The sequence below is a fragment of the Budorcas taxicolor genome, chromosome 6 (assembly GCF_023091745.1).
Source record: "Budorcas taxicolor isolate Tak-1 chromosome 6, Takin1.1, whole genome shotgun sequence".
Classification (NCBI taxonomy): domain Eukaryota; kingdom Metazoa; phylum Chordata; class Mammalia; order Artiodactyla; family Bovidae; genus Budorcas; species Budorcas taxicolor.
Window position 1 is genome coordinate 91,259,099 of NC_068915.1, and position 27,305 is coordinate 91,286,403.

Here is a 27,305-nt window from a genome sequence, read left to right on the forward strand (position 1 = left end):
TCCTGGAAGCGCCGGCCTCTGTGCGGCCGCACTGCTACTGTTTGTGAGGAGATGCCCGGCTCAGAGAGTCGGGCCTGACCGCCGCGGGAGCCGGAAGGGAAAGCGGCGGGGCAGGCGCGGGTTTGCGCGCTGGAGCCGTGCGCCCTTGGGTTCTTCGCGCATGCAGGAGGCACTTGGAACTCGGCGCCGTGTGCTCCCAGCCGCCGGCAACTGGCGGGGTTGAAAGACAGGGAGAAGGAGGGCGCTCGCGGGTCCGCCGCGCCGGAGCCTGGGCTGCAGCCCCGGGGCGGGGCTGGGAAAGTTGAGTCTTAGTGGCGGAGGGCTGGGCTGCGCGCGGCAGCGCCCGCCACCGGGGGGGACCGTAAAAGGTTGGAGCGGGCTGGGGAGGTGTGGCTCTTCCTGCGTGACCTGAGCCCCCGTCTCGGTCGCCGTCGTCTCCCGCAGCCGCGGCCTCTCAGTCATGGGCGCCGTCTGGTCCGCCCTGCTGGTCGGAGGGGGTCTGGCCGGAGCGCTTTTCGTTTGGCTGCTGCGGGACTCGGGAAAGGAGGGGAATGCGGAGCAGAGGAAGGACGCCCCCCCAAGGGAGGCTGCGGCTCCGGGCGATCAGGGCGGTGGCGGCGGCGGACTGAGCCCCGGACCTTCTGCCAAACCAGGTATTCTTCCTCCTTGTGTCTCCTGGGCAGATCTGCCAGGGGGCTTTGAAGTTCCTCGGGGGAGCGGGAGGGATCCACCTGGAGCTTTTCTAGCAGTCCTTTTCCGGGGACTAGCTTCCTCTACTCGGATCGCGACCCTCGCCGCGCTCCGCATTTTCCCCGGCTGGTGCGCACGCTCGGGGCGGGGTGCTCGCCCCCGCCAAGGCCCTGAAGATGCCCAGACGGTTTGTCAAGGGGCGCGCCCCACAGAGTCGCTGCTCTTGGCTCCTGCCCCTGCTCCTCCGGCGAGGATGGGCTCCTCCGCTCGGCGGCGCTTGGTGCAGTGCAGACGGCTGCAGCGGCGGCGCCCCTTCCGGGCCTTCGGAAAGGGGTGCTTAGGGTTAAGAGATCCTCCGACCCTCCCGCGTCTATCTCAGCAGGGACACTGTCTCATCTCAGTCCCAATCCCATAGCCTCATGTCCTCCTATCCCTTACCCCAGGGAAGAACCGCGTTTGGGAACACCGGAGCAATGACCACCCCCACTCACTGGACGCCTCTCTCAGGGAGGCAAAGTTCAGGCTGGAGTCTGGCCATGAAGGTCTCGGCTAAAACCCTGGGGCGGCTCGCTGGCAGCAGATTTCGGAGCTGTCCGCCCTCCCCCATGCTCACTGTAGCAGGGCACGATTGTCTAAAACCCCAGGGAAGAGGCACACTTAGTAGCGGCCCCAACTCCGAGGAACAGAATTGACATCTAGGTTTAGACATCTGCGCTTTAGACCCCATGTGCTGGGCAAATAAGAGACTCGGCAGAAAAACTTACCTTCCAGCGCCCTCCCTTGGCAAGCTGCCCATCCCTGGATTCCAGCCTAGTGAAAATGACATCTGTAAACTTTATTTTTAGTGGAGTGGTGTTCATGTGTAGCCACTTGATAAATCTGCCTCTCTGTCTTTCCTGCAGAGAGCTCATTGGTCTTCTTTTCCCTGAAAGCCAGCTTCCTGTTTCAGGTGGAGAGACTGGGAATTCAAAGTAATTTTTGTTTATGCCTCACTTCCAACCCCACCATTCAGTTCACTTCAGTTCAGTCGCTCAGTCGTGTCCGACTCTTTGCGACCCCATGAATTGCAGCGCGCCAGGCCTCCCTGTCCATCACCAACTCCCGGAGTTCACTCAGACGCACGTCCATCGAGTCAGTGATGCCATCCAGCCATCTCGTCCTCTTTCGCCCCCTTCTCCTCCTGCCCCCAATCCCTCCCAGCATCAGAGTCTTTTCCAATGAGTCAACTATTAAAGAGAGACAATTAAACAAGATCTCCCTCTTCCCATTCCCATCCCCCATTTATACTGATTGAATGGCTCTGGAGATCTTGTAGGAAGCTCTTTGGACTATCAATGAGGTGGCCAAGAAGTAAGCTGAGTTTTCAGTTAAAGTGTTAGTCCCTCAGTCGTGTCCGACTCTTTGTGACACCCATGGACTGTAGCCAGCCTTCTCTGTCCATGGGACTTCCTAGGCAAGAATACTGGAGTGGGTTGCCGTTTCCTTCTCCAGGGGATCTTCCCAACCCAGGGACTGAACCTGGGTCTACCACATTGCTGGAGAAGGCAATGGCAACCCACTGCAGTACTCTTGCCTGGAAAATCCCATGGACGGAGGAACCTGGTAGGCTACAGTCCATGGGGTCTGGAAGAGTTGGACATGACTGAGGGCCTTCACTTTCACTTTTCACTTTCATGCTTTGGAAAAGGAAATGGCAACCCACTCCAGTATTCTTGCCAGGAGAATCCCAGGGACAGAGGAGCCTAGTGGGCTGCCGTCTGTGGGGTCGCACAGAGTCGGATACAACTGAAGCAACTTAGCAGCAGCAGGAGCTACCACATTGCAGGCAGATTCTTTACCTTCTGAGCCACCAGGGAAGTTACTTTAACTAAATAGCCTGTGTTTTGTTGAAGAGGCTCCTAATGTACACGGAGCTGGCAAGGAGAATCCAGCCCTGTTCCCCCACCTCCACCCCTTGCCCAGGGATGCACTGCTGTCCTTCATATTCTGCCAGAGTGACAGCTGCTGCTGGCCTGTCCACACTATGATCACCAATGCCTGACCCACACACAGTCCCTGGGAGGGAAGGCGTGCTCTTCTGGTTTGCAGGGTAACTGTGTAGCTCTTCATCACACAGGCTGGACAGCATTTTTTGATGATAGGAGCCAAACAACTTGACTTGATTGCATGCCAGTATGGCCTGCACTGCAGAGATCCAGGACCATGACAGGGTTACACATCCGCCTCTACAGCTTGCCATCTTGTTTACACTCTTGTGCTGGTATACTGGCACTCCTGGATATGCCTTTCATTATTGGATGTGCTTTGCCTAGTTGCTCAGTCACGTCTGATTCTTTGTGACCCCAGTGGACTGTAGCCTGCCAGGTTCCTCTGTCCAAGGGTTTCTCCAGGCAAGAATACTGGAGTGGGTTGCCACGCCCTCCTCCAGGGCATCTTCCTCACCCAGGGATTGAACCTGGGTCTCTTGCATTGCAGGCAGATTCTTTACCATCTGAGGCACCAGGGAAGCCCCTTGTTATTGGATATGTGTGTTCTTAGAGCATGATGTTAGGAATGCACTAGGTAATTAAGTACTTGATTTTAATAGAGACAAATTTTGTGAACTGCAGATAGATTAGTAGTGGAGTCTTTAATAACTAAGCCTATTTCCTCAACCTAACTTACTGAACTGCCCAAACACTATTACATTTTTCCTTTTGTTTTTTTAAGAGCATCTTCAAGAAAGCAACGGGTGTTTGGTTTCTGAGACCAAAGGTCCCGGTGACCTGCCAGGAGCAGCATGGAGACAGCAGAGTCCTTCTGGAGAAGCTGGTAACCCTGACAGTTCGAGAGCGCATGTTCCTTCTGGCCCGTTTCCAGACACGGAATCTCTACCTACCTCTGAGACTGGTAACTCTGACGTTTCAAGACACGAAAGCCTTGGATCTCCTATGGGAGAACGGGGATTGCAAAAAGGCCAAGAGACACCTTCCAAAGCAGTTCCATGTTTGGCAGAGAAGTTTCCCTCCAGCAACCTGCTCCTGGGCAGAGCGAAAGAAGTGAGCCCTGCACAGCTGGACAGTCAGACCCAGGCTGACCGTGAGGACTGGGAGATGGTGTCTCGGCACTCGTCCTGGGGAGATGTTGGTTTGGGTGATGGTCTTGGGTCTCCAGTGTTAAGCTCTAAGCAGGGAAAGGACTGGGACAGAAGCATGCTGGTGGAAACAAGAGGTCAGAAAGAGCGTCGTCAAGTTAGTGTCAGGTTCCAGGTCCATTATATCACAAGTGCGGGTGTGCAGTTCATCGCCGTAACTGGAGACCACGAGAGTCTTGGGAGATGGAATGCTTACATCCCACTCCAGTGCGGCAGGGATGGGTTCTGGTCTCGTTCTGTGTCCCTGCCGGCAGACACGGTGGTGGAGTGGAAGTTTGTGGTGGTAGAGAACGGAGAAGTTGCTCGTTGGGAAGAATGCAGCAATAGATTCTTGGAGACTGGTCGTGAGGATAAAGTGGTTCACAGGTGGTGGGGAATTCACTGAATTGCTTTGACAAACGGCCGAGGGACTATGGGAGAACATGGAAGGAGCTAAGGTCGTGGAGCACCTGGAATAGTTTAAAATGAAGGAAGTGTAACTTCAAATCTAACCCCTCAGACTTGTTTCAAATTTGCTAGTGGCTTTTGTCTAATGTGTATAGTGCTTCCAGTGAGCATGGCATTTCCTGTGGCATTGCTGGATGGATTTATGCTGATCCATCATTACTTTAGGGCTTGGTTGTCTTGGGGAGTGGCTTGGCTAAGTGTGCAGTGGTCAGGGAGCACAGAAACCAACTTAACTGTGCAGGGTTTAGACTTGAGCCTTTCAGTGATTCTTAGACCAGGGGAGTAAAACAAGCCTTATTCAAAAAGAGCAGATTTCCTACTGGTGCAGCTGGAGAAATGCTCTCTTACACATTTTATATTTAAAAATCATTAGCACCATATGGAACTGTGATGAGAAAATATCTGGTCACTAGATGTGATTAGCCAGGGTATGAAGCATTGCGTTAAGATTTCCCAATTTTTTTTTTTTTTTTTTTGCTTGATTTTACTTGCCATGTATGGTTTGAAAGTAGCAAGTATGTTTTTGTCTTAATGATCAAAGGCTGGTGTAGAAACAGGGGCCTAATCAGTCTTTTACTGGGAGCAGTCCAAGAGGAAAGAGAAGACGAAGGGGGTTATGGTGGATGCTGAGCAAGGTGGTCTGACTGATGCCTCTTAGAGGGCTGGGGGCTAGGCACAGCCCACTCGAGGGTGGGGCGCCCCATCATTTCCTGGAAGGGCCTTTGGAGGACTGTCTTGCCCCACTGCTCGTCTCACAGCAGATTTGGGCTCACAGATGGATGGTCCCACAGCAATCATTTCACTGTCTTCCCTCTTCATGTCGGTGACGATCTTGGGTAACAAAGCTGTAACAGGAGAGTGATACAGAAATACATCTTTGCCCTGGGAAGAAACAACCTTTTAAACTTAGCCATTATAACTGAAAAAAATAATAAAACCTGAGTTTAGTATCTTTATTAAATGTCTGAATTATTTGTATAAGTCTTAGTACCATAACCGATTAGATGTAAAATAAAATACGAATATTTTTCTTCACTAATGACACAGAAAAAAGGGCAAACATCAAGAGGCATATATCCTGTTCTCTTCCCTTTAAAGCTTTAGAATATTTCTTTTAAAACTTTCCCTTTGTTTGGAAGGATATTGTGCATGCCCGTACTTGAAAATTCTATGTTAAAACAACTTTTTATTAAGTGTAATATTTATTGGCAAAACGACATTTAATCCTGGATGGTCTTTGCTAAAAAGAGCATCAACTCAACTGAAGATAGTGTTAGAAAGTGCTTCAGTAACTTTTTTGGCTCAGAATACTTTTCCTTTAATTCACACACACACACTTTTTTTTTTTTTTTTTTTTACAAACTTCATAATGGAATTTTATATTCCTTCCAGTCAGGTCTTCAGAAGACACTGACTTTTACTACATAGAATACCCAAGCGTTTCTATTAGGTAAAGTTAAAAGTAGAACAATTTATAGGAAAAACCTGTTGAGAGTTCTGTCACTAGCTATTTTATCATTATCTGATGAAGTAAAAATCTTTCAGTAAAGCCAGCTGATTTAAGAGATACATATTAATACTAAATTTTACATTTTTGAAACTCATTTAAAATCAGATGTGCTTAGAGGGAAAAGTGGGAGGGCCGTGGGAAGACTTGGCATCTGCACTTATTAGGCTGAGCGTCACCTGCTGTCACAGGCCCCACAGTGCTTAAGCCCCGCTCACTAAACAGCAGTGGGCGCTCCTGGCTGGAGGGCTGCTTTCCCTGCAGATCGTCACCCAGGCCTCTGTCCTGTGGCTCCTCTGTCCCCTAGGACCTCCCTCTCCTCTGTAACCAGTCCGTGGAAAGGGAAATAAAAGACTCCACTAGAACTCAGGGCCAGAGGCTGCCCCAGACGGCTGTGTCCTGGTGTCATTACTGAGGCCCGGTCAGGCGGCTATATGTAGATTGGAGGGGGGCGGTGGGGGGGGGGGGGCGGTTTGCTGGGAACAGAGCCATTAGCAGGGCTGCAGTTTCTCAGGGACGTCTGTACTGGGGGAGGGGAACACGGGCTTTGTTTTTTTTTTAGACAGGCTGGCTTCTGTAAATTGTTTCTGTTGTCCCTGACACAATTTAAACATTTTTGTATCTGTTCTGGTCTCCTTTCATTGGGTTCCCATCCTGTAGGATAATAAATACATTTGGTCTTTGTTCCTGATAATTTCCTGAGAGATGGTAGTATCTTCTGTTATTCATTATGCGGCCCCTTAGACCATGCCTGAGGTTCTGCTAGTGAGGTGACTTAGGTGGGGCCCCTAGACAGCCTCAGGTCACGGCTGGCCACCAGAGAGACCAAGTGGGATCGCAGGCTTGCCACTTTCAGCCCCACACACCAATCTCCAGGCTGGGGAGGGGGCCAGAGATGAAGCTCTGGAGACACTCTTGAATGATGGCACTTAATGAGCTTCTGGGTGGGAGGATCCATCAAGGGGCTGGGAGCCCTGAGAGGGCATGGAAGTGCCACACCCCCATCCATGTCTTGCTCTGTGCACGTGTTGTTTGCCTGTTCCTGAGTTACTCCTTTATAATAAACCATAATAGTTAAGTAAAGCAGTTTCCTGACTTCTGTGATCAGTTCTAGCAAATTATTGAAACTTTAGAGGGGGATGCAGGAACTCCCCAATTTATAGCCAGTCAAAAACTACAGGTGGCCCAGGACTTGCAATAAAGTGGGGGCTGTCTTGTGGGTTGTTGTTGGTTAGTTGCTGTGTTCAGCTCTTTTGCAACCTCTTGGACTGTAGCCCACCAGGGTCCTCTGTCCATGGGATTTCCCAGGCAAGAATCCTGGAGTGGGTTGCCATTTCTTTCTCCAGGGCATCTTCCTGACCCAGGTATCGAACTCACATTTCCTGCATTGGCAGGCGGATTCTTTATTGCTGGGCCACCTGGGAAGCCCTAGTCTTGAGGGACTGGGCTCTTAAGTCTGTAGAATCAGACACTAACTCCAGGTAGTTAGTGTCAGAATTGAACTGACTCACAGACACCCAGTTGGTGTCCACAGAGAACTGGGTATTGGTGTTGGAAAATATTTCACATACAAACCCCACTCATTTATGAAACACTACTTAAAGCGGACTGAATCCATTCGATCTACAGAAGTTACCCACTGGCTGAAGAATAGCGAGCCTTTTATCTCTTTCCTTCTAGTTATTAATATGCAAAAAGAGAAACTTCTCCAAAAGTTTTGATTACAGGCCCCAATGTTCTGTTCTGTGATTAACACTCACTGATATTGACAGAACACCGAGTTCAGGGTCACAGAAAGAATCCAGTCAAGACCTTGGAGTTTGTCCTTCTGTCTGGGCATTATACCCCATCTTTTACTTTCATGTAAAATGAAAATTTTAAGCTGAAAAAAATTGCCTCAGCACCAGTAAAGATAATTAAAAAAAAAAAAAGTAATTATTTCAACACACTGGTATTAGCATGGATTGATACCTGTAAGGTACATTCACATCTAGCTAGTACTGCTTTAAGTTTTACTAAGAGAGTATTCAAGAATAGTTTATTTTAAAATAGAGCTTACAGGACAGGATAGGATATCTTTTATTAAATTTTCACATAAAAAGAAAAAAGTACACAGGGCATGAATTATAAGTAACACCACAATTAATTGGGCATCATCTCTCTGTAAAGAATAGGCAAGCAATGTATCATTTTAGTAACATTTTTTCCTGGTCTTTCACTTTCTGTATTCTCTTTTCTTGATTTCTGATCATTGAAGACATTGCTGAAAATGTTGATAAAACAAAGTTAGAAAAGTAACATATACTCAGGCTTTAAATACATACTTCTATTATGTATTTCTTAAAAGGTCAGCTTGCTACCATAGAAAAGATACATGCGGAGCTCAAAAAGTTCTTAAAAACTGCAAAGTAGCACATTTTTTAAAAAGACTTTAATTATGACCCAGAGCTGAGGGTAAATCTTTGCTCTTTTAGTTGTTTTCAATCAACATGATAGGGAATTCCCTGATGGTCCAATGGTTAGGATGCTGTGCTTTCACTGCCAAGGGTATGGGTTCAATTCCCGGTCAGGGAAGCAGCACTGTGTGGCCAAATAAATAATAACATGATAATTATTGTTCCAGAAGTAATACACACTAATTGTAAATAATCTGAACACCTCAGAAGGGTACACAGAGAGATAAAAATCATTCTTTGTTTTTATTCCCTCAGTGTATTGAACCTCCTTCTCCCTAGGTCATCACTATAAACATTTTAGTGAATATCTTCACAAGTACATACACACACACACACACACACAGAAGTTTTCTTCTTTACAAAAATGGCAATGTGGTATAAATCATTCTGCAGCTTGCTTTCATTCACTTAAAATGTCAATATCTTTCCAGTTCAGCTCATGTTTTGTTATGACAGCACAGTATTACATTGTGTGGATGTACCAACATGTTAATAAATAAACTTTTTAAAGTTGCTTCCTTATTTTTGCTTATAAACACTGCTATAAGAAATACTTCTGCAAATAGACTTTTGTGTGTGCAACTTTTCTTGCAGAATAAATTGCTGGAAGTGGAGTTTCTGGGTCAGAGAATACATGTACTTTAAATTTTGATAAATGTTCCCCACATTCTCTCCAAAATATCTTTCATAATTTCCAAGAGACATGTCACCGAGACAATGCATCCAATAAAAAGATTAGAAAAAAATTTTTTAACAAATATAACATGTTTTCCACTTGGATTATTACATGGTAGGATTAGTCAGATAGTCAGAAATATAAGTCACAGTGTGAATAAAAATGGGGCCAATAAGATAAGGAATCTTCCTCTAAAAAGTTATGATACACTTAAAATCAAATGTTTTTCTTTACGTTTATATACACAGACATCTGGAGTTATCAAAAAGAATTTGTTGATTTTCTTTAGTAACAATTTAGCTTTTAATACATTAAAAATGTGGATTTTGGGGTCAAAAATTGCAGAGATACACTACTCGTTGTGTGACTTAGAACTTATTGACTGTGATCTTCAGCTTCCTCCTTACCAAATGACAAGATATTAGCATGCACCTCACAGTGTTGTGAAGCTCACAAACAAGACACTGCATACAGGGCCTGGCACACAGCGCCTGGCACACAGCTGATAATTGCTCAATAAATGCTAATAACAACTATTATTATAATAAGGTTAAATTTATTTTTACACGATTTTTTGAAAGTTATTATCTTCATCTGGCAAGATTGTATTATTTTCTAGAGATGAAATAAGAATAACATGTATACTCCAAAATTAATTTCTCTCTGACAAAATCTCCTGGATTCATGGATTTATATCAGGAAATCATAACACATGATAGCCTCCTGAATTCATGGGAATATCCACTTAGAATTCATGTCCCAAAAGTTGTCTATCATCTGTAGAATACAATTTCTCGTTCAAATAGCTCTAGTTTATGTAGACATATGGAAGTCCACATTTAGACATAGTTTAGCTTTATTTATTTAGTGATTCATTGGGTGGCACAGTCTGCCCATGGTAATTTAAATCTTCTATAAGGGTAAATACTGTTGTTTTGTTATCTGGCTATTAACTGCCACCTTATGCTTGCTACTGTCATACAAATGTTCATCTACAGACCTGAAAGGACAAGAAAGACAGTGTATGGTAAAGTGTCATGTGAACTCAGCCACTCAGAACATATGTCCTGCTGAGGGCTGGTCAGCAATATTATCGTCCCTATTAGATGAAAGAGGAGGGCTAAAGCGACCTGTCCAAGGTCACACTGTTAATCCAGGCATTAGTCATGGTGAAGACTCTTACATTCTGACTGAGGTTTCTGAATTGCCTGTTGTGTATCCGTTTCAGTGGATCTACAGTTAAGAGGCTTAACCTGAAAGGAAGGCTGAGTATTCTTCTGAGCTAGGATGATCTCTCCAAAAACGTGCCCCGTACCTTGGTTCTTCATCTGTAAATCTTCTACCAGAGTTTGCAAGCTTTCCAGTCTGGTTTGGAGCTTCCTGCATGTCTTTCCGGTTGTTTCTATTGGCTGAGACTGTGAAGCTGTTAGAAAATTGCTTAGATGTGATATTAAAAGTCTATCTGATATTTCATTTTAGAAATCTTCCAATGACGGGTTAATGGAAGCTTTAAACCACTATTTTAAAATAAAGAAATACTGTATCCAAATATTGCAATACTAGCTTACATGATTTTGTTTCAAACCAATCTGATTTACTAGTCTGTAACCACACAGCATTAAGCGGGACGAGTGGGAAGAACACTTCAAGTTTAATGATACGTCCTACATTTTAAATGACAGCTTTTCATTCCAAACCTGTGTAGTCCTAGTAACTTAAGTGTTTGGAAGAGTGAGATTTAATACTGGCACTGGAAACATTTTTGAATGTGTGAGGCCAAGTGCCCGTTTCAGTTGTTGTCACCTGAATGAGGACAGTATTATATTGCAGGAGCAGCATGGACGCTGACACGGCCACAAGGAACCTAGGAGAAATGTGGCAGCAGCAACTGAGGAGGTGCTAGAAGCCTGGGAACTATTCTCAGATAAGTACGCTATGCTTTGTCAACCTCCAAAACATACTGGCTGTCAATCACAGATTTTAATTTCGAGCTTAGTCTCTGACTTGCTGTATAATCTTGAAAATATTTTGATACCTCATTTTCCTATCAAGAAAACACTCTTTTACTTTTTAAAGATGATTTTAAAGGCAATCATCTAGGAATTATTTTTGTTCAAGAAGTAAAAAATAATTTCTCACTGAGAGATTTTTAATGTAAACAATGTAAAACATGTTTAACAAATATCTGACAACAGGGAACGAAAAAGAAAATGCCATGGTATTGAAAGTGAAAGTGAAAGTTGCTCGGTCGTGTCTGAGACTCTTTACGACCCCGTGGACTATACAGTCCATGGAATTCTCTAGGCCAGAATACTGGAGTGGGTAGCCATTCCCTTCTTCAGGGGATCTTCCATTATGTAACCACAAACCAATAGTGAGGTGCCCAGCGGCACTGTTCTGCTCCTGCAATAATCACTGTTGTCATCAGGATGTAACTGGGCTTCCCTGGTGGCTCAGGTGGTCAAGAATCCGCCTATAATGGGCGAGACCTGGGTTCGATCCCTGGGCTGGGGAGATCCCCTGGAGGAGGGCATGGCTACTCACTCCAGTATTCCTGCCTGGAGAATCCCATGGACAGAGGAGCCTGGCGGGCTACAGTCTGTGCTGCGCTGTGCTTAGTCGCTCAGTTGTGTCTGACTCTTTGGGACCCCATGATGGAATGTAGCCCGCCAAGCTCCTCTGTCCATGGGATTCTCCAGGCAAGAATACTGGAGTGGGTTGCCATGCCCTTCTCCAGGCTGCAGTCTATGGGGCGGCAGAGAGTTGTACAAGACTGAGCAACTTAAGCACAGCACAGCAAATTTTTTTTTTTAATTAGAGAATTTAGAAGTATAAGAGATGAAGGAGGACCCAGATGCAGAAAAAGATGACAAAAAAAGAAAATGTGCTAAAAGGTATGATTAAGTCCTGATTTTTCTTTTTTTTAGGATCTAAAAATATGTTAGGCAGAGAATTTCAAAAGACCAGGAACTGACTTAACAGTGATGCAACAACTTGGCTAATTTACCTCTTATCAAAGAGAATGATGCCAGAGAGCACTGATGTCATATATGATGAAAAACATTTCAAGCTCAATTCAGCATTTATATATACTTAATGTCCACTTCCATTTTTTCAGGCTTATTCTAAAGCAAATCATTTTTTCTCACCTGTCTTTATTAATAATAAATGAACTCAAAATTTTAGAAATAAGGACACTTTGGTAAGTTTTTATAACAGATACTTGCACTTACAGAGACAGAAAACACATAATTCGAAGCACAAGCTGGAATCAAGATTGCTGGGAGAAATACCAATAACCTCAGATATGCAGATGACACCACCCTTATGGCAGAAAGTGAAGAAGAACTAAAGAGCCTCTTGATGAAAGTGAAAAGAGGACAGTGAAAAAGCTGGCTTAAAGCTCAACATTGAGAAAACTAAGATCATGGCATCTGGTCTCATAACTTCATGGCAAATAGATGGGGAAACAGTGACTGACTTCATTCTTCTGGGCTCCAAAATCACTGCAGATGGTGACCAAAGCCATGAAATTAAAAGACGCTTGCTCCTTAGAAGGAAAGTTATGACCAACCTAGACAGCATATTCAGAGAAGGCAATGGCACCCCATTCCAGGACGCTTGCCTGGAGAATCCCATGGACAGAGGAGCCTGGTGGGCTGCTGTCCATGGGGTTGCGAAGAGTCAGACACGACTGAGTGACTTCCTTTTCACTTTTCTCTTTCATGCATTGGAGAAGGAAATGGCAACCCACTCCAGTGATCTTGCCTGGAGAATCCCAGGGACGGGGGAGCCTGGTGGGCTGCCGTCTATGGGGTTGCACAGAGTCGGACACGACTGAAGTGACTTAGCAGCAGCAGCAGACAGCATATTAAAAATCAGAGATATTACTTCGTCAACAAAGGTCCATCTAGTCAAGGTTATGGTTTTTCCAGTAGTCATGTATGGATGTGAGAGTTGGACTATAAAGAAAGCTGAGCGCCAAAGAATTGATGCTTTTGAACTGGGGTGTTGGAGAAGACTCTTGAGAGTCCCTTGGACTGCAAGGAGATCCAACCAGTCCATCCTAAAGGAGATCAGTCCTGGGCGTTCACTGGTAGGACTGATGTTGAAGCTGAAACTTCAATACTTTGGCCACCTGATGTGAAGAGCTGACTCACTGGAAAAGACCCTGATGCTGGGAAGGATTGAGGGGAGGAGGAGAAGGGGACAACAGAGGATGAGATGGTTTGATGGCATCTCTGACTCAGTGGACATGGGTTTGGGTATACTCTGGGAGTTGGTGATGGACAGGGAGGCCTGGTGTGCTGCAGTTCATGATTTCGCAGAGAGTAGGACATGACTGAACGACTGAACTGAAATAAGAAAAGTCATTCATTCTCAGCATTTACAAGAAGACCCAAAATCTTATAAAATAGAGAAAAAGATCATTATTCATGTCAGAGAAAGAGATATTTATCTATAATATCTATGTTTATTTATTAAGGTATATGTATGTGTGCATTAATAATTATTCTATTTAACTAAGACAAATAAATAAATAAATAAGACCCACTTAAACACACACCCACCAAACAGCATCAATCGGAGTGTACCTATAAGAACACCATATGAAACTTTATTAAATCTAATTATGAAAAAGAACTTTTAAATCACCAGAGTAGGAAAACAATCTCATCAGTGAAATCAGGTCATTCTTACCTTTAACAGAATCAGGTGAATGAACAGGTTTGGTAGATCTATACTGTGGTGAGGAACCTATGGAATCCTCAACCGAACTAGTTAGGAGTGAGTGGACTGGAGACTTCTTAGGAGAAGAATGGAATGAACGGGAAGCTGAATTTTTCACAGATGGACTTCCTAAAATTTTATAAGGACAAAAGTTAAAGGACACAGTTATTTAAAAATAGCATGTAAAAAAAATAAAATAAAAATAAAAATAGCATGTTACACCCCTCAAAAAATCAAACTCTCATGAGAAAATGTTTCCAATCATGTGGGTGGGGTGTGTTCTGGTAAAGCCCAAGACTTTGAATTGGAAGTGAAATGGGGTACATCCTAGGAATAAGGAACTGAGCCTGCCCTTGTGGGTCCTGAGGTCTATTTTCTGCTGCTGCTGCTAAGTCGCTTCAGTTGTGTCCGACTCTGTGCGACCCCATAGACGGCAGCCCACCAGGCTCCCCCATCCCTGGGATCCTCCAGGCAAGAACACTGGAGTGGGTTACCATTTCCTTCTCCAATGCATGAAAGTGAAAAGTGAAAGTGAAGTTGCTCAGTCGTGTCCGACTTCGTGACCCCATGGACTGCAGCCCACCAGGCTCCTCTGTCCATGGGATTTTCCAGGCAAGAGTACTGGAGTGGGGTGCCATTGCCTTCTCCAGAGGTCTATCCTCAAATTAGCTTAATTCCTGATTGGATTAAATTGATCTGGGATTGCTGGTATGGTTGAGTACCAGAGGCAAGCATGAATTTTCTCTGGAAGAAGGCAATCTTATTCTAAGTCTGAAAGCATTGTCTAAGTCTGAAATGGTTTTTCGTATATGTTCGTATATGTTTGTCATACAATAAAAATAACCAAGCATATGAGGAGACTCCCTTCATGGATCACAGCCTTGTTGTAGCAAAAGGGCTTGCCTAACTCAGTGAAGCTGTGAGCCAAGCTGTGCAGGCCACCCAAGACAGATGGGTCATAGTGAAGAGTTCTGACAAACGTGGTCCACTGGAGGAGGAAATGGCAAACCACTCCAGTATTCCTGCCATGAGAACCCCATGAACAGTATGAAAAGACAAAAAGATGAGACACTGGAAGATGAACCCCTCAGGTTTGAAGGTGTCCGATACACTACTGGGGAAGAGAAGAGGGCAATTACTAATAGCTTCAGAACGAATGAAGTGGCTGGGCCAAAGTGGAAATAATGCTCAGCTGCAGATGTGGCTGGTGATGGAAGTAAAGTCTGATGCTATAGAGAACAATATCTCAAAGGAACCTGGAGTGTTAGGTCCGTGAATCAAGGTAAATTGGACATGGTGAAGCAGGAGCTGGCAAGAGTGAACATTGACATTTTAGGAATCAGTGAACTAAAATGGACTGGAATGGGCAAATTTAATTCAGATGACCATGATATCTACTACTGTGGGCAACAATCCCTTAGGAGAAATGGAGTAGCCCTCGTAGTCAACAAAAGAGTCTGAAATGCAGTACTTGGGTGTGATCTTAAAAATGACGGAATGATCCTGGTTCGTCTCCAAGGCAAACCATTCAACATCACAGTAATCCAAATCTATACCCCAACCACTGATGCTGAAGAAGCTGAAGTTGACCAGTTTTATGAAGACTTACAAGACCCTCCAGAACTAACACCAGAAAAAAGATGTCCTTTTCATCATAGGAGATTAGAGTGCAAACGTGGGACGTCAAGAGATACCTGCAGTAACAGGCAAATTTGGGCTTGGAGTACAAAATGAAGCAGGGCAAAGGCTAACAGAGTTTTGACAAGAGAACACACTGCTCATAGCAAAAACCTTCTTCCAACAACACAAGAGAAGACTCTACACATGGACATCACCAGATGGTCAATACCAAAATCAGATTGATTATGTTCTTTGCAGACAAAGATGGAGAAGCTCTATATAGTCAGCAAAAACAAGACCTGGAGCTGACTGTGGCTCAAACCATGAGCTCCTTATTGCAAAATTCAGGTTTAAATTGAAGAAAATAAGGGCAACCACTAATCTATTCAGGTATGACCTAAATCAAATCCCTTATGATTTTGTCCCTTACAGTGGACTTGATGAATAGACTCAAGGGATTAGATCTGGTAGACAGAGTGCCTGAAAAACTATGGACAGGGATTTGTAACGCTGTATAGGAGGCAGTGACCAAAATCATCCCACCCAAAAAAAGAAATGCAAAAAGGCTAAGTAGTTGTCGGAGGAGGCTTTACAAATAGCTGAGGAAAGAAGAGAAACAAAAGCAAGGGAAAAAGGGAAAGATGCATCCCACTGAATGCAGCATTCCAGAGAACAGCAAGAAGAGATAAGAAGGCCTTCCTCAGTGAACAATGCAAAGAAGTAGAAAAAAAAAAAAAAAATAGAATGGGAAAGACTAGAGATTGCTTAAAGAAAATTGGAGAGATCAGGGGAACATTTCATGCAAGGGCGGGCATGATAAAGGACAGGAACGGTAAGAACTTAACAAAAGCAGAAGATATTAAGAAGAGGTGGAGAGAATACACAGAAGAACTATACAAAAAAGGTCTTAATGACCTGACTAATCACGATGGTGTGGTCACTCACCTAGAGCCAGACATCCTGGAGTCTGAAGTCAAGTGGGCCTTAGGAAGTATGACTGCAAACAATGATAGTGGAGGTGATGGAATTCCAACTGAGCTATTTCAAGTCCTAAAAGATGATGCTGTAAAAGTGCTACACTCAATATGTCAGCAAGTCTGGAAAACTCAGCAATGGCCACAGGACTGGAAAGGGTCAGTGTTTTCATTCCAATCCCAAAGAAGCGCAGTGTCAAAGAATACTCCAAGTATCATACAACTGCATTCATTTTGCATGCTAGTAAGGTTATGCTCAAAATCCTTCAAGCTAGGCTTCAGCAGTATGTGAACCGAGAACTTCTTGATGTACAAGCTGGGTACCAGGCTCCCCCGTCCCTGGGATCCTCCAGGCAAGAACACTGGAGTGGGTTGCCATTTCCTTCTCCAATGCATGAAAGTGAAAAGTGAAAGTGAAGTCGCTCAGTCGTGTCTGACTCTTAGCGACCCCATGGACTACAGCCTACCAGGCTCCTCTGTCCATGGGATTTTCCAGGCAAGAGTACTGGAGTGGGGTGCTATTACCTTCTCTGATGATGAGCCTAGACAGCATATTAAAAAGCAGAGACATCACTTTGCTGACAAATGTCTGTATAGTCAAAGCTATGGTTTTTTCCCCAGTAGTCATGTATGGATGTAAGAGTTGGACCATAAAGAAGGCTGAGCACTGAAAAATTGATGCCTTCAAATTGTGGTGTGGGGAAGACTCTTTAGAGTCCCTTGAAGAGCAAGGAGATCAAACCAGTCAATCCCAAAGGAAATCAACTCTGAATATTCACTGGAAGGACGGATGCTGAAGTTAAAGCTCCAATACTTTGGCCACCTGATTCGAAGAGCTGACTCATTGGAAAAGACCCTGATGCTAGGAATGTTGAGGACAGGAGAAGAAGTGGGCAGCAGGGGATGAGATGGTTGGATAGCATCTCTGACTCTATTGACATGAATTTGAGCAAAGTCTGGTAGATGGTGAAGGACAAGCAAGCCTGGTGTGCTGCAAGTCCATGAGGTTACAAAGAGTCAGACACAAATTAGTGACTGAACAATAACAACACGAGGAGTGAAACTGACATGGCGGAAAACCAAGAGAAAAAAAATACAGGTAACAGGCACAGACCTGCAAGGTCTGGATGATGGAGGCACAGACCACCACAGATTCAACAGCATTTACTCCAAACCACAAACAAGTTCTTCTTATATAAAGAAAACCATACCTAGGTGTATCAGTAAAAACTGCCAGAAAATAAAACAAACCCAAACCCGAAGACAAAAAACAATCTTAAAGCTTCTAGGAGGGCAAAATGACAGGTTACACTGAAATTAGGAATAATTAAATTTAGAGCTGACTTCTTAGCGGAGATACTGGAAGCCAGAAAACAATGGAAAACTCTCAAAATGAAAGAAAAATGTTAACCTAGAATTCTATACTTAGCAAAAATACTTCTCAAAAGTGGGGATAAAATAAAGACAAGTTTAGACAAACAGAAACTGGGAGAGTATGTTAAAGGAAACATTAAAGGCCTAAGTAAAATGACAGCAGATACAAGATAAAGTGTGAATATGTGTGTGCATCTAAATGAATTTTAATGGCACAACACAATGGAAATGACCCCTTATGGTATTTTATCTTTACAATTAAAATACGTGACAATGATTCTGTGTAAGCTGGAAGGAAAGTAAATGGAGTTAACATGCTCTAAGGTACTCACAATTTATGGAAAAAGGTAAAAGCATTCACTTATATTAATCTAATAAAGCAAGGATATATGCTGGGTAAATGGTAAAACAAAAGTATAAACATACAACTGAAGTAAAATCTAAGGAAACTGTTCAACTTCAAATAGATCTTCTCTTCTTCAAAATATAGTATTAGTTCATAAAGATTCCTCACAAGTTAAAAATTTAAAAATTAAGAAGTAGAATTCATTTAAGAATATTGCTTTGATGTTAGATATACATTCACATTCTTCTACAAAAGACAAGGAAACCTGGAAACTTTCCTTCTATTTCACCTCACACCTCGATTTTCTCTACTTACACTACTGTCCAGATTTATAGTAAACTTTTGCTGAATAACCATCATTTTCAGTTTTGTTCTTTTCCATTTATTTTGTTTTCTTCCATAGGAGGGCTGATTATGTGTCTGCTGGTTTGCCTTCGCCTTCCAAATGCAACCTATACTCTACCATTATCTTTCACATTTCTTAGTTTTAAAAATTCCTCTTCTGCAATTTTCTCTAGGGGTCTGTCATGTCCCTGATTATGATTTCAGCCCTTCCTATCCTAATTTTTATTGTTTTCCATTTCTAGTTTGAGTTGTGCCATTTTGTTTTTCAACAGATTCTGCTATCTTTCAATTTCTTCCTTTATCTTGTTTTATAGAGCACATTTTGTCTTTGCAAAGTGTATGGAGAACAACCTGTGTCGTATCTTTTTCTTTTCACTCAATCAGAAATTATTTACTGAATATTTTTACTGAATAATTTACTGAATTATTTATGAGCCTGCTATGTCCCAGGAAGGTTCTGGGGACTGGGGTATTTCCCAACCACTAAAGTCATGTGCCCTTGTGCAGAGCTGTCTAGCAGGAGGGGACACCCAATCAACAACATAACTAGTAAGTTACATAGTATAAAAAATGAGGGGACTAGCAGTGAGTGAAAGGGAATCCACCGTAAGGTTTAAGCAGGCCCAAGTTTTGTGCTTTCATTAAAAACTCACCTGCAGATTGGAATACAAAGCAACCAGGTGGATCTTCCAACTCTCCTACGTGTAACGTGACTGGCTCTCTGGAAACATAAGAATGGTAATGCAAAAACATTCCATTTCCAAATTCAGTGCTAAGATTTATCAACAAGAACAAGCTGGTGAAGGCAAAAGTGACGGCTTAATGTATAAATCCAAGATGGCAGCCATGACCCTAAACTGCAGAAGTCCTAAAATACCCTATGAGGGAGAACCAGAGTTACGTCATCCTTATGTATTCAGTGCCCATGAACATTTTGCAGAATGAAAATGCAGTAACATACAATCTTGGTTGCAAAATTCTTTTTTGTAATAATAGCTATAAAACCCAGTATTTCCCTCATGGATTCTAAGAGATGCACTCTTAATGACTCATTTAAAATTTAAAAACCAAGGAAAAAACTAACCTCTCTTAGCAATAAGTGTCACTTTACAAAACTATCAGACCTATTTAAATCCGTAAGCTGAACTAAACCACAAAGTTCTCTGTGGGTTGGATACCAGTCTGAAAACATTATGACAGCAGTTCTCAAAGTGGTGCCCTTGAAAAGGGGGTTTGTGAGGTCAACACTAATTTTATTAGAATACTAAGATATTATTTTCTTTTTAACTCTTAGTCTCTCATAAGTATACAGTGGAGTTGCCCAGAGCCTCCATGATATCTGATATCATACCAGAAAAATGTAGAGGCAGGTATGAGAATACAGCTACCTTTTATTAAGCCATGCATTAACTGTAAAATGATGTTTTCTTAATGATTCTTTTTTGTTTGAAAAGTTATTTTTCATAATAAACTATTTTATTATAGTAACATGTAATATACTTACTTTGCTTATCTTTAAGTATCAAATTGGTTTAATTTTTTTAAGATTAAAATTTAATTTTATTTCCCAATACTAAAAATAGAAACGATCTATGAAAACAAAAGCTCTTTGGAACCCTCAGTGATATCTGTGAATGCAAAGGGGTCCTGAGACCAAAAAGTTTGAGATTAGGAGGAAGCCTTAGAAAAAGTCATGGCTGGGTTGTGTAGTCTTCATTATCAGGGCAAGGTGTCTGTTCTGAGACCAAAACGTTTGAGAATATTAGGAGAAAAGCCTTGGACCAAAAGGTCGTGGCTGTGTCGTATAGTCTTCATTATCAGGGTAAGGAGTCTGTTCTTGGTGCACGAGGCAATGGGGGGCCTTAGAAGGTCTTGGGGCTGGGACCATACTCTGAGGTGTGCTGCAGGCAGAGCAATTTGAAACTGATGCACAGAAGTGACTGGAACTTACAAGAGACTAGAGATTTAAGACATCCACACTGAACACTGTAGAGGCTACCACAAAGGTAGAGTGGTAAAGTGGCTTTAAAAGCAGTGTGGTAAAAAAATTTATATATATAAATAAATAAATAAAAGCAGTGTGGTGGGATGAATAATGACTGTCAAATATATCTGTCCAAATACCAACAGCCTACGAAAGTTACCTTACATGGCACTAGAGACTCTGCAGATGTGATGACATCAAGGGTCTTGAGATGGGGAGACTGTCCTGGAGTATGTGGAGATACAGGCTACATTATCTAAATGGCATCACAAATCTCTTTACAGGACGAAGGGAGGGGGAGATTTCACACAGAAGAGAGAAGGTGATGTGACAATCCCAGCAGAAGACGTGAGGATGCCATGCCAGAGGCTGCGAAGACGGAGGAAGGAGCCACAAGGCAAAGAGTGCAAAGAATGAAGCGCTAGAGGCCCAGCTCTAAAAGAGAAAGGGAAGGGAATACATTAATCCCAAGGGCTTCTAAAAGGATTGTAACCTTGCCAATATCCTGATTGTCCAGGTACCCAGAAGCAGAACACAGGAGTGGTTATAAGCCTGAGCTCAGAAGCAGGCTACAACTGAGTTCAATTCTGGTTCCTTTATTTACAAGTTGTATGACCTTGGTAAATTTCTTGGCAAGCTGAGTCTTCATTTCTAACCTATATATGGGGATGATAATGCCTATATCATAGATTTGATTAGACAGACTAAAGGAGATAAGTCAAAAACACCCAGATAATAGATGGCTACAGATATTATTAACAGGATCAGTGAGTGTAATGATACACACCCAGGTTAGAAGACAGTCAAAACTTCTTTTAGGCTAAGAGAAAGCTGTATTTACAAAGATTCAAGTTCACTGAATATTGATCAAACAGTAGGGACAGTAAGAAAGTATCTGCTTTAATTCATTCATGAACAAATATTTACTGAAAAGCAGGCAAAATGCTTGGTGCTAAAGATACAGTAATGAATAGGCCTTTCTTTGCCTAACTGGAATTTAAACACTAGAATTCATTTTCATATTCTATGATATAAAGAGGACTCTAATATTGCTATTTTTTCATAAGCAGTAAAGATAGAAAGATAAAAGTTTTTCCTGGCAGTCAGTCAATAAATAGACCCTCCAACTATAAGCAACTTGAGGACAGGGCCCATGTGTGTCTCACCTGCTGTCACATCCCATGGGCCTAGCACAGAACTCGGCACATCACAGGCAGTGAACGATATTCTAATGAATGAATGAATGAAAGATAGTAGTAAAGGGGACATTTTGAAAGTCAGGGGCTGGTCAGATGGCTTCTTACCTGCTAAAAGTTTCACTTGATTTGCTGCCTTCAGTGGATTCCCTTAATGAGTTGTTGCTTCTGTTGGCAGAGGGTGGGAGAAGTTAAAGACTATGTGATGTTATTTTAACTTAGCGATCAAACCAAATTGTTCCTCTGAATACTGCTTTTAGACAGATGCAGATTCAAAAGAGTGAGACTGGGGTGCTGGCTCTTCCCAGTGGAGAGAATGTATGGAGAGAAGCTTGAAGACAGAAGGACGTGGACCCCTCTGGGAATCAGTAGTAGTCCATTTTGGCCAGAGCTCAGTACAGGAGGAAAGCGGGCTGGTGACCAGCTAGGGAGATGCTTCAGTGTCAGTCTGAGAACCGTGTGTTGAATGCAGCAGATGCTGGGAGCTACTGAAGACCTGCAGGCAAAGCCTTCTGTGTCTGACTAAGTAACAAACTAGTATTAGCTTTTCTCCTTTTTGGCTAAAGACAGTTCTCAGAAGTTGTTTTTGTTTAGGGGTTTATGGATGTAATCTCTCTTTTTAATGGTATTTTAATGCTCTTTTTAATGGTTTCATTTAAACATTCAGCTATTAGATTATTGATAAAAATAGGACTGTTATCAGTAAAGTTCTTATAACCTTATATTGAGGCTGTTGCAACTTCCTTTGAGACCACCTTCTTCCCGAACGTTATATAAGCTATTGTAACTGTAGGAAAAGTATTCCATTTTTGGAATGGCATACCACATAAATATCTTCATCTGGGTAAACAGCAGCAAAAAAAAAAAAGCCTATTAAGTTGACTTCTAGAAAGTAAGTTACTTTAGTATATTTCACTAAAATCCTTTTTCCTTTCAGTTAAACACTATTAAGGCTTTCCATCAATTCCCATTTAAACTATCCAGACTTCCCAAATTATCTGGTCACATGTACAATTCTTAGGCAATTAATAAGTTTCAGAATCTCAGATTCCTCTTACCTATGGCATATGTCTAATCTCAGGCTTGACTCAATAATGGAATCTCTTACTCTACCATCTCTGTATAGATAAATATAACTCTCAGTTAATTATACAAAGAATAACTTCCAGATTCCACGTATTTTTAGAATCAATTGCTCATATGTATTTAACTCTTCTTTAATGCACAAGAGTAGATTTTAGGTCTCCAAGCGAGTTTTGCAAGGGGCTACCCATGGAGTTTGTCAACCTAGAAATGCTTTTGTCCCTGAACCTTTAAAAGCATTAGGCTGAATTTAGGCTTTGGTGACAAGGTCATTTGTAGAATTATAGCAAATTAACATAAATTATCTAAAGGCAGGGGCCAAATATACTCATGTTCAACAGAGTCCAATATAGTCAAGCACATCTGCAGCGGCTGAAGGGATGGGATTTGATCAGGGAAGTCATGGTGATCTTGTGGAATGAGGAGTTCTGGAAGCCAGGGGCTCTAATGTTTACTTTGTTTACTTCTGACTTTGACGCTTTGTCTCATAGGAGGCGGCAACTCAATCTATGTCAATGTAATCATTGGTCAAATGAGCTTAATAAATACTGCCCTAGCTTAGAAAGCAGATTACAGAGTTAGGACAAAAACCAAAGTGCTCTGCTATCCATAATAGCCAAGACATGGCAACAACTTAACTGTCCTTTGACAGACGAGTGGATAAACAAGATGTGGCACATAGGTACAGTGGAATACTACTCAGTCAGCAAAAGAACAAAATAATGCCATCTGCAGCAACATGGATGCAACCAGAGATGATGATACGAAGTGAAACAAGTCAGAAAGGGAAAGACAAACACCACGTGATATCACCTGTATCTGTAATCTAAACTATGACACAGGTTGGCCCATCTATGAAACAGAGACAGAATGACGGACACAGAGAGCAGGCTGCTGGTTGCCAAAGGAGAAGGAGGGTGGAAAGGGGAAGGGGTGGGAGTTTGGGGTTAGCAGACGTAAGCATTTATATACAAAATACATAAACAACAAGGCCCTACTGTATAGCACAGAGAACTATATTCAATATCCCATGATAAACCGTAATGGAAAAGAATATTTAAAACCGAATGTACATGTATCTACAAGTGAATCACTTTGCTATACAGCAGAAATTAAAACAACATTGTAAATCAACTATACTTCAACTTAGAAGTTGAAAAAAATAAGTAAAATGCATGAGAACATTTTTTTTTAAAGTACTCTGCATATATAAGTGTTCTTGGATGGAGTGACAAGAGGATATTTCTGACATGTGATTCAGAGAATGCAATGTTATGTTAGGTAACCAGACTATCACTAATATTTTACTACTACTATTAACAAATATTACTAGTAAAATAGACAAACCAATTAATATTTTGCTACCTCAGGTTAATAAACACTATCTGAATATCTTAAAGAAACTGAAGATTGTTTACATGTAAGTATTATGTCAGAGAGTATGATTTTGAGATATTTGCTATATAACCAGAAAACAAATGTTACAAAAGTGGGTTGTTATAATACTAACAACATATAACTAATGTTGTAATGCTAGTAATATAGTATATATACTGTGCTAAAATGCTCTAAGTAAATTTAGTAATAGCACACATTAAAATTTTAAAACACTATTTGATTTCTGTAAGTACATGCAGGCAGTGGCTGGTAGACTGGTTGAATCGCTTTTTGGATCTGACTTTATATTAATTTAAGTCACTGGCATGGATGCCTAGAGAGCCAAAGCTTTCCAATTAGTTTATATTTGAAGACTACGCAGTTCTCAGGGTTCGTTTTAGCTCCACCATACGTGGCTGTAGTTAAGTCAACCTTTTGGAACTTGTGTTTTTCTTATTTTTAAAATGGGATAAATAAATCCTGCTCTGTCTTGTCTCAAACAGTTGCTGTGATAATCAAGTAAGATTATGAATGTGAAATTTGCTGGCAACTATAAATTACTGTATGAATGTACTGTATGAATGTCACACTTTGCCCTGACTAATTTCTGAATAGAACAAATAATATTTTCTCTCAATATCTAGTAGTTTCACTTCTGCTAACTCCTCGACTTTCATATCATTTCTCCTGGTAATGTTCAGATACCCCTCAAAGTTAATGTAACCTCAGCCTCCCATGTAGACAACGTGATGGCCAACCACTGTTGAGGGACACTTTCCCACTCTGAAGCATGTTCAGTCTTACACAGCCACAAAGGAGACCCCCAGAGATGGTGCTCTCCCGTCTTCCTCGCTCTTGCCCAGAGGCACGGCTGGCTCCTCGTTGATCACACTTCTCAACTCCTGGAGAAGCTGTTTCAAGTCCCTCGTTGGATCTTCCTTTGCGTTAGGTTTCATAGAGTGCTGAATTAAAACAATTTACAAGACAAGGACACTTTGTTTTTTTCAGATTTGAATGCCATTTCCTATTATAACATTAATTCAACTGGTAAACAAATTATGGAGGAGAAAAAGAGGAAATTAAAAACCTGTAATCTTACCACTCAGAGATATATCAGTAATATCCAATCAACACAGTGCTATATCTAATTCATAAATGCATATATCTACTTGTGGGCTTCCCAGGTGGTGCTAGTGATAAAGAATCTGCTTGCCAAAGCAAGAGACTTAAGAGCTGCAGGTTCAGTTCCTGAGTCAGGAAGATCCCCTGGAGGACAGCACGACAACCCACTTCAGTATTCTTGCCTGGAGAATCCCATGGACAGAGGAGCCTGGCAGGCTACAGTTTATAGGGTCACAAAGAGTCAGACACAACTGAAGTGACTTAGCATGCATGTACATACCTATTTATACATATATATATAAACTAAACTATACAGGATTAAACAATACACATCTATTTAAAAGTCTTTTCTTTTACAATTAGCAGGGACTTTATTTTTCAACATAATTAAGATTTATATAATTTTCACACAACAGTTACAAATTCTATTCAAGTTCCCATAGACTATAAACTAGGAGGCACTGGAACACATCCAGGGACATAAAACAAGGGGGAAAAATTTCATGGTCTAAAGGTATTGAAATTACAGGGTCTATTCTCTTATCACTGTGGAATTATGGTTAGAAATCAACATCAAAAGGTATTTGAAAATAACCCACATATTTTCAAGTGCAATGTGACATTTACCAAGAGAGATCTTTGGTTTAGCCAAGAGAGATCTTTTGATTTAGATCTTTAATAAAGCAACTGATTGAGCCTTTATTACTCTCAATAAAGTTAGAGGACTGAAAAAACACAGAAGGCGATTACAGAGAAGAAAGCATTTAAATGAGAAAGTAATATCAAAGATATTTTTAAAACCCTGTGCATGTGGAAATTAAATGTCCTCTTTTAAATGATGGGTATATCTAAGCAGCTGTAACAAGGAAAATTAGAAAATATTTGTAACAGAAAAAAGATGAAAAGAGAATTTACCAGAATTTGTTGCATATAGCTGAAGCTACTCAATGCAACTAAATACGATGTAGAATCTTGCATAAGATATGAAAACAAATAATGGACACTAGCATAAAATTTTGTGAAATCTGAACAAAATCTGTACTTTAGTTAATAACACTGTATCATATGTTAATCTCCTTTTTCTTTTTTTACAACATAGTGAAATCGTTTAAAAAAAATTTTTAACTTTAACAATATGGTATGGACATCTTACCATGCCATTAAATATTTATAACTATATCCAGGTAAAATAATTTCAATAATTTGTTAAGGGATTAACTAATTTTATAAAGGTATAGAATTTTAGAAGTAAGGAACCCTCTAGCAATGAGTCAATCTAGCCCCCCCGACCACCACTTTACTGATGAGGAAAGAGACATTTAATATTTTCAAACCATGTTGCTGCTGCTGGGGCTGCTAAGTCACTTCAGTCGTGTCCAACTCTGTGTGACCCCATAGACGGCAGCCCACCAGGCTCCCCTGTCCCTGGGATTCTCCAGGCAAGAACACTGGAGTGGGTTGCCATTTCCTTCTCCAATGCATGAAAGTGAAAAGTGAAAGTGAAGTCGCTCAGTCGTGTCTGGGGAATAATATTAAAAGATTTTTCAGGTAGCTAGTGTTCCTCAATGAATATTTATAATATAAAAAGCAGCACAGATGTTCCCAATAGGCACAAAAAGAGAGGAAACCTAATAATCATCAGAGGTTGCCCTGGTGAGCAGGTGGACTTAGTTGGAGGATACTCATGGCTAGAGAGGCATCAAGCATCATAAAGGTATTTTAGCCAGAAGTGTCTGACCCAAGGTAGTACACCTGCCAGACATACAGGGTGTTGAAGGATGCTGCTAAGTCACTTCAGTTGTGTCCGACTCTGTGGAACCCCATAGATGGCAACCCACCAGGCTCCCACGTCCCTGGGATTCTCCAGGCAAGAACACTGGAGTAGGTTGCCATTTCCTTCTCCAATGCATAAAAATGAAAAGTGAAAGGGAAGTCGCTCAGTCGTGTCCGACCCTCAGCAACCCCATGGACTGCAGCCCATCAGGCTCCTCGGTCCATGGGATTTTCCAGGCAAGAGTACTGGAATGGGGTGCCATTGCCTTCTCCATGTTGAAGGGTAAACACTGCAATATTTTTGCTCTTTAGGCTTTACTTTTCTAGGGTCCATGCCAATCAAGTGTTGATGCTACTGGTATAACCCTCACATTGTCCTTCCCTTCCTATTCCCACTGAGAAACCACATAAAATATCCAGTTGAGGATGCCAAGGGTTCTAACTAACTGAATGTGTGGTAAGTATGATTTT

The 27,305-nt window shown here is 42.0% G+C and overlaps 2 protein-coding genes across 2 annotated transcripts in view; one reads left to right on the forward strand and one right to left on the reverse strand.

Moving 5' to 3' along the window:
• The first annotated feature begins 457 nt into the window (after positions 1-457).
• STBD1 (starch binding domain 1) lies at positions 458-6,200 on the forward strand. Its single transcript, XM_052641947.1, has 2 exons — positions 458-653; positions 3,400-6,200. The coding sequence occupies exons 1-2, from the start codon at positions 461-463 to the stop codon at positions 4,206-4,208; spliced, it is 1,002 nt and encodes a 333-aa protein (XP_052497907.1). The 5' UTR covers positions 458-460; the 3' UTR covers positions 4,209-6,200.
• A 1,763-nt stretch (positions 6,201-7,963) lies between these two features.
• CCDC158 (coiled-coil domain containing 158) overlaps positions 7,964-27,305 on the reverse strand; it is a 62,607-nt gene continuing 43,265 nt past the window's right edge. The window contains exons 17-23 of the mRNA XM_052642213.1: positions 24,744-24,901; positions 22,538-22,597; positions 21,588-21,647; positions 18,953-19,020; positions 13,611-13,769; positions 10,225-10,332; positions 7,964-8,040 (exon numbers count right to left, since the gene is read on the reverse strand). Of these exons, the coding sequence (XP_052498173.1) occupies positions 7,964-8,040; positions 10,225-10,332; positions 13,611-13,769; positions 18,953-19,020; positions 21,588-21,647; positions 22,538-22,597; positions 24,744-24,901 (690 nt within the window). The remainder of the gene's footprint in view (positions 8,041-10,224; positions 10,333-13,610; positions 13,770-18,952; positions 19,021-21,587; positions 21,648-22,537; positions 22,598-24,743; positions 24,902-27,305) is intronic.